This window comes from Sarcophilus harrisii, chromosome 2 (assembly GCF_902635505.1).
Source record: "Sarcophilus harrisii chromosome 2, mSarHar1.11, whole genome shotgun sequence".
NCBI lineage: Eukaryota > Metazoa > Chordata > Mammalia > Dasyuromorphia > Dasyuridae > Sarcophilus > Sarcophilus harrisii.
Genome location: NC_045427.1, coordinates 325,801,806 through 325,810,084, shown reverse-complemented (window position 1 = coordinate 325,810,084; position 8,279 = coordinate 325,801,806). Strand labels below are relative to the sequence as shown.

General features: G+C 36.9%; 1 protein-coding gene across 12 annotated transcripts in view; it reads right to left on the bottom strand.

The window, feature by feature from the left end:
• Nucleotides 1-2,734: 2,734 nt before the first annotated feature.
• GPHN (gephyrin) overlaps nt 2,735-8,279 on the bottom strand; it is a 751,804-nt gene continuing 746,259 nt past the window's right edge. For all 12 annotated transcript variants that reach the window (XM_031952740.1, XM_031952743.1, XM_031952746.1 and 9 more), the window contains one exon: nt 2,735-3,756. In XM_031952740.1, coding sequence (XP_031808600.1) covers nt 3,623-3,756 — 134 coding nt within the window. In that variant the 3' untranslated portion in view covers nt 2,735-3,622. The remainder of the gene's footprint in view (nt 3,757-8,279) is intronic.

Here is an 8,279-nt window from a genome sequence, read left to right as displayed (position 1 = left end):
TAAAACTTGCCCTTCTATTTAACTTTCCTATTTCTGTTGATTGTTTCTAGAGATCCAAGTTTGAAACTATAGGGATCACCTTTGGCTCTTTTTTTTTTTTTCATTGCTCAATTGATTGCTATGTATTTTTGATTTTATCTTCATCTATTACCTGTATCTATTCTCTCTTTCACATCTGTGGCTATAATCCTTACTTAGATTCTTATCACTCTAGTTTTTGTACCTTCAGTCTCTCCTCTGGGCAATTCTTCCATTAGTAAGTTAATAAATATTTATTAAGCATGTACTATGTATGAAATACCATGCTAAACTCTGGAAGTACAAATAAAGGCAAAAGACAGTTTATTCCCTATGGCTCACGACCTAATCACCAAGATGCAAATAACTATGTACAAATAAGTTATATTAAAGATAAATGGAAAATAATTAACAGAAGGAAGGCACTAGCATTAAGAGGGATTTAATGAAAATGCTCACAATTAGGAGATGGAGTGTATTGTTTGGTGAATACTAGGGAGACCAGTGTCATTGAATCAGAAACTATATAGTGGGGTATAAAGTGTAAGAAAAATGGAATGGTAGTTTTGAATTAAGTTATGGACTCTGAATGCCAAAGATGATTTTTTTTTTTTAAATTTTTGAACATGAAAGTGATAGGTAGAATTAGTCTGCTCATTTTTACACTTATTTTTCCTTTGCTTACTAACTAAATCATAACCTTCAGTTCTCGGTACTGAAGGATATCAACAGTTTCATCTTTCTAGCCTTATTCTTCACTCTGTTTTTGTTTTTGCTCATTTTGTTCCCTATGCTAGGGATGACTGCCTAACTCTGCCCTGTCATTTCAATCAACTCTCACAATCCCTATTTCTGAAACCTGATATAGGTGCCATTTCCTCCTTGGCTTCAAGGATGGATGCTTATCCATGAACCCACTAGCTGAAGGTGAATTCTACTTTCTCAATTTTTTCATCACACTGTGCCTGGACTTCTCTGAATTTTATTTTTTGTACCATAGTGTATTTATCTTAGTTTTCCCTGTTAGGGATATTGTATACATAGTGTTTGTGTCTTCAACATTCCCCCTCCAGGATAGTAGCTTTTTACACAATTGGGACTTAATCAGTGTTTATTGAATTAAATCATGCGTTAACAGGACTTAAAAGATAATTTTGATTAAATATGTGCATGTAGACCGTATCTTCCTGCAATAAATCCCTCTCCTTTTTTTTTCTTTTGTTTTATAATGTTTTTGTTTTTTCTACCCAAGTGACTGCTCCTACTTACTCCTTTGTTTATCATCCGAATGCTACCCTATCATGTCGGTCAGGCATCCCAAGGCTTTTCCTGAGCCCTCTTTTCTATGTGCTTTCTTAATGATTTCAGTTTTCTCCATGACTCTCAGATTTAAATGCAAGTCTGCTCTTTTTGTTCAACCTAAGTCTTTCCTCAGTTCATCCTGTAACTGGCTGGTTAGACACTGTCCATCAGGCATCTCAAACTCATGTCCAAAACAGAACTCATTATCTTTTTATCTTTCTTTGCAAGCATATCTCTTTTTAAAAAATTGTCACATTTATCTCCTCTCTATTCAAATAGTTACCAATCCAGTTCATGTCATAATTCTACTCACCTAGAAAACTGTATTAGTTTTTTCATGTCTCCCTGCCTTCGGCTTTCCTTTTCTTCCATCTATCCTCCACCTAACTGCCAAATTGATATTGAAAACATGAGCATGACCAGGTTATTCCTCTGTTCAAGAAGCTTCTCAGGTTCCTCCCTCACATTGCTTCTAGAACATACAAATTCTATTTGGCATTTAAAATCCTTTACTTTCGTTTGTAAGTAGGCTCCAATTTATCTTTCCAGATGTATTTTCCCCTCTTTCATACTCTGTAGTCCAGCCAAGCTGTTTCTTTTTCATGACAATCTATCCCCACCTTCATACCTTTGTATGGACTGCCCCGGCCTGGCATGTTCTCCTAATCTATCTCATGTAATCTTTAGTTTTATTCAAAGACTTTTGTAAATGCTACTTCCTACATGAGGCCTTTGCACAGCAAGCTTCTTGAGGGCAGAGACTGGTTTTTGTTTTTGTGTCATCACTTAGCTTAAAAGTGCTTCTTGATTATAGCCAGTTGATTAATAATTCTATGTAAATAGTTCAGCAAAATCAACTAATACATACACTGTTTCCCTTCCTAAGGTATTCACAAGGTATTTACAATATCTATTGAATTCTTCATGATTTAAACAATATATTTGCGGCTTTTTCCCTAAGATTTATAATCTCCCAGGTACTCATATATGATTTTTCTAATTTTCTTTCTTCCAAAGAACTATGGATTTCTGAATTTCAGTATGTTTGTATTATCATTCTCTTCTAAGCTAATGAATCATAATATTCCTTTCCAGTTTTCTGCCTTTGCCAGATATTATAGTTTTCTTAAACGAGGATCCAATTACTAATTTTTGGCCAGGAAACATTACATTAGCAAAACTCACTTTTCTCTTCTTTCTGGCCAACTAAGTTTTCTTCTCCAAAGTGCTCAAACTACCGTGATAGTTTATCTTTTAGTTATCTGAAGATTTGAACATTTATGAAGTGAAAGTTCCCTGTAAGTCCAACTTACCTTGCCAGGATATCTTCTCCCTTTCTTTTAGTCTTGCTGTACTCCATCTCAGAGGTAAGATAGCCTTTTCTTTTTTAAATAATGAGACTGACACAATGAAATTTTAAATAATGATCAAGGATTTTTTTATTCATTAAGTTTTGATATCATTACAGAAAATGTTATGGTACAGAATTGTTCAACATTAGGTTTCTTATTTCTCTGCTCATTTAATTTCCACATGAATGCTGGTAACACTAATATCTGTACAAGATCAGTCTTTGATTTTTTATTTTTTATTTTTTTTTAGTTCTGTACATTTTTAAATGTATTGGTTAAAAAGGCTGTCAGCACTTAAGGAAGCAATTTTTTTTTCTGTTGTTCAAATAAAAGGTATCCAGTTATTGCCCAAGAGGACTGTGCCAGGTGGCTGCTGGGATAGAAAATCCCCCCAGACACTGCTGCAAAGGGGGTGGTGCACCCCAAGGCAGAGCGAGATTCCCACACAGTCTTCTTTTGGCACTGTGCACATAGACACGAGATACAAGAGAAAGAACAAGCCAAAGCTCTCTGTGAAGTGGTTATGAAGCATACTAAGAAGGGAAATCCAAGTGTTTCCTAAGCTAGAATAAATAAGCAGACAGCCTTGTTTAAAGAGCATAAGTAGTTGTATTTTAAAGATGAGAAAAACACAAGTTCTGCAGGCACCTACTGCTGTCTACTAAAAGCTACCGCTATCAGACCTAGCATTGAACACACAAAGCAATTGCAAGAAAGGAAAAAGTTGCTTTGATATAATCAGAAGAAATTTCTTTGTTAAGATTTTATTTTTAGGTGTTTTTTTTTTTAAAAGACATTTATTTAAATTCATTTGAAATATAGATCAAGATGTTGACTATACTGATCAACTTTTATCCAAATCAGAAAAAACTAGCTGTGCCGTTGCATATTACAGGATACAGTCAATGATATGTAGACATGCATCAAAGCTTTGCTCGCACTGGTGATCATCATAGCCTTCCAATGACCATGACGTCCACCACTTCGCCCTTGTGAAGTTCCACGTACTGCTCAGTTTTTGGAGGTAGCATCAACAGTCCATTGGCACTGCGCATACTCATCAGACGACTACTCATCTGATTCCCTGCAAGAGAGAGGTCTGTTAGCAGAATAGCCACCGAAAGTATTTATCTTATTTGTATATTATCTCATTTGATCCTCACAATCATGAGCCTGTAAGGCAAAATTTACATTGAGGTAATTGAAGCTGGGAGAATTTATGTGACTTGCCTATGGTTACATAGTTAACCAAAGGTGTGTGCTATTCAAACTCTGTCTCACATGATTTTGAGATTATTTTCATTGTGATTTGCTCAAGACACAAAGCTAATTAGTTTCAATTTCCTGTTTCAAAATCTTTTCTTTCCAACTTTCTTCTTCCCTGTACCTCATACCCTCTCTCCTTGTAGGTCATAATAAAACTCACCTCAGAGTAGGGGTTCCGATTCACTATTTCTTGTCTTGGTCCATCCTAATGCTTCCCTAAATTTCTGTAATGCAGAGGAACTACTGCTTGATGCAAAACCTTACTCTTGCTACTTCTCCCAGAACCACCATCCCTATCCAGATTGGCCTTGCCCCTGTCCTTGTTCTTCTGCTCTTCTGCCTTCTGGACCTCTAGATTTTTTTTTTTTTAATTAAACAACTCCCCTTCATCCCATAATCATTCATTTTCCTGGTGCTTGTAAAAAACTGGGTTTCTTCAAAAGATATTTCTTGCCACTCTCCAATAGCAGCAGCTTTAACAACAATAATACAAAAACTGGAAAGGCAGAAAGAAGGCTCCTCTGCTTCTTCTGGAGTGCTGCCATTACATCTCAAACTTTTCTGCCTTTAAGGTTCACTTCACCCATCTGTATCATTTGGTCCAGATTCTTCTGAATGTAATCTAATAGGATCTAAGTCATTCTTCTACTTTTCTTAAGGAGTCGATTCAGTAGTTGGCTTGTAGTTCTCTTCTCCATCCTAACCTCTGCTCTCATATTTAGGAACTGTGATATTCTCTTGATCATTTCCATGTAACTTTTTTCCTTCCTTAACTTCTATGTCATCCATGTCACTTTTCCACCTTCATATTCTTGAATTTTTAGTTGATCAATTCAATTATACATCATCTACACTATTGAGTCCTTTGACCCTTGTCTTACCACAAATCATTGCTGCCAATTCTAATCTGTGAGTCAATCCCACCATCCACTTCTCTTAATACCAAGCTGCTGAAAGCTACTGAAGGAAGCCATTCAACTGTGACCAAGGGGTATGTTATAAATTCATGTGATCTTATCTGCCCCTTTTATTCTTCTCTGATTGACTCTCTCTCTCTCTCTCTCTTTTTTTTTTTTTTTTAAATTTAATAGCCTTTTATTTACAGATTATATGTATGGGTAACTTTACAACATTGACAATTGCCAAACCTCTTGTTCCAATTTTTCCCCTCTTTCCCCCACCCCCTCCCCCAGATGGCAGGATGACCAGTAGATGTTAAATATATTAAAATATAAATTAGATACACAATAAATATACATGACCAAAACATTATTTTGCTGTACAAAAAGAATCAGACTCTGAAATATTGTACAATTAGCTTGTGAAGGAAATCAAAAATGCAGGTGGGCATAAATATGGGGATTGGGAATTCAATGTAATGGTTCTTAGTCATCTCCCAGAGTTCTTCTGCTAAGTGTATCTGGTTCAGTTCATTACTGCTCCATTGGAACTGATTTGGTTGCTGATTGACTCTCTATTTGACAATCTGGGGTTGCTCCACACTCTCTCCACAAACCCAACATACCTCTCTCTCAGAAGACTTTGCCTCCTAATTGCCTGAGAAAATGGAAGCCATTTAAACATAGTCAGCTTATTCATTTCCCTTATTCCATACCTTAAACATCTTCATCTGATGTTATGGGCCAGAACTTGAAACAAGGTGTTAACTCATTAGAGTTGATGGAAACAATGCTTGTGTGCTTAGGATTTACACCTTTGGGAGAATTCGCACATTAGAGTTCACACCTTTGAGAATTCACACATTAGCTCACGCATTGGAGTTCACAAGTTCAGGAGATTCACAAGTCAGAAACCCACAATCCCACTCTCTTGGAGGAGAAGGAGGAGTCAACCTTTGAGTTCACACCTCTAAAAGAGCATAAAAAGGAGCTGAGTCAGTGTAGTCAGCCAGTTCGGAAGATTGCCAGGAGTCGGAGTTGAGCTAGAGGCAGAGGCTCTTGGCAGAGGCAGAAGCAAAAGACTAGCAACAAGAGCTCTCGGAACCAAGGAGAGAGATAGGCCTCCAAGAAAACTAACTGGGCTATTTTGGAAGAGACAATAAAAGATTGTATTTAAATCCCTGGCTGCGTTTGAGGTAATTATTACACAAAACTGAAACTAAGGCTGCCTCCAGAAAACCTCCCCAAGAAACCTGCTCCCAGAGAACCATCATATATTATAAAAAAAGAAGAGAACACCACAAGCTGACCACTCCTTTTTTCCATTCTTTGTCTAGGCTCACCACTCTACTTATGTACCTTGATTCCTTTTCCTCCTTTCTCCTCTGGGAGCTTGCACTTTTGATCATCATTTCTCTCACCTTCAGCCTCAGTATCTCCCAACCTAAGGACTCTTTCACTTCACAAAGAGCAGGTCTCTTCCTTCTCCTTCGAAGATCTTCACTAACACCTGATCCTCCCTCAGGGAGCTGCTCTCCATGTTCTCTTTCATTGCTAACAAGACTTGGGGACTGAAAGTTATCTACAATCACTAATTTCACCTTTTATCCATTCGCTTCTGATCTTTTTGCAAATGTACTTCCATGATATGAACAACTACTAGATGTTTAATTATCTTTTCTACAAAGATGATTTCAAATCAGTATACCAGCCAAGTCCAAAAGAGAGCTGCATGTCTTCCTCCCTAAGCCCAATTTCCTCTGAACATCCTACTCTACTACAATAGCTTTCTTAAAGGTTTTCAAAGATGTTAACTGAGAAGCCTGGTAGTCTTTTCTTAGATTTTGTCCTTTGTGGTCTCACTGATGCTGATGACCACCCACATTCTCTCCTTCCTTAGCTTCCATAACTTTGGTAATGGATTTTCTTACCTGTGTGATATTTTTTTTTTAGTCTTCTTTGTTCATCATCATCTATCACCTATCTCCTAAGTGTGTGTCCCTTACATTTCTGTTTTAGGCTTTCTTAGCTTCTTATGGTACACTCTCTCTATGATGAGCTCACTAATCACAGATAACTCTCCGATCTACAAATCCTTCCCAATCTTTCTCTTAAATAGCCAACTCTCTGTTAGACATCTCCACTTTGCTATGTTGTCAACACCTCTAACTCAACATATCCCAAATGTAAATGATGACCTTACCCACTTCCATGTCTGTCTGCTTTAGAGGGGGCATATGACCTTGGTGCCATTTTGGACTCTTCTCTCTCCCTCACCTCACTCTCACCCTGACAACCAATAAGTTGTCAAGTCTGGTGGATGTTCTCGCTATCCCTCGCTTACTTTTCACTGTGCCTAAACCACTGCTGTCCTAATTCAGGCTATTATTCACCTCACTCTACCACCTTAACTGTTTTAGTTTTTTCTTCTTCAGGTGTATGTCTTTTGTTATTCCCTGAAAGAAAATTTTGGCTCCCTATTGCATCTATCATGAGTTCTTTAGAATTGTTTTGGATCATTATATTGTTGATATAATAGCTAAATCATTCACAGTTGATCACCGTATAATATTGCTGTTACTATGTACAATGTTCTGGTTCTTCTCACTTCACTCTGTTTATATAAGTTCTCCCTATTACTTCTAAATTAAAATGCAAACTCCTCAACTTGGAAAGATTTAAACATACTTCACAGTCATTTCAAACTATCCTGCTACCTTTATATTACTTCTTCCTTCACACAATCTATTTTCTAGGCAAATAAGTATAATTGCTGCTCTCTGAACCTAACATTCCATTTCCTACACATGAATAAGCTTTCCTACAAGCTGAGAATTTAAATCCTCCTCATCTTTGCATTTCAAAACCCTTCTTTTTTCTTTTCAAGCTCAACTCAGGTGATCCCTAAGAAGCCTTATCTCATCCTGCTAATGCTGTCTACCTTCCTCAAGTAACCTCATATCTGCTTATCCATACATGTTTTTTTTTTTTTTCTCTCCCAACACCTTGCATGGAGGACAGCCTGGACAAAGAGACAGTAACAAAAAATGATGTTGTATGAGACAAAACAAGGAAATCAGTTTGGTTGATGTGCAAAACAAGCCAAGGGATGTGACTTACATAGGAAAAGACTGTAAAGATAGTTTGGAATATATTAGGAAGGACTTTAAATGACAGAGGGATCTGCATTTGATCCTAGAATGATAGGGGACTCAATGAAGTTTCTTAAGCAGGGGAGTGACATGGTCAAATTTGTGTTTTCATAGCTAAATTTTATTTTAGGTGCTCATCTTTTGCTTTTGTTACTATTGGGAATTATTTTTCTTGAAAGTATACAAAATCAAATCCAATAAGGTAACTTTTATAGCTTCAATAGGCTATATTTTCTCCTTTCATAAAATACCACACTCAGGCTATCCATTTGATATGAGAGAAAATGGGG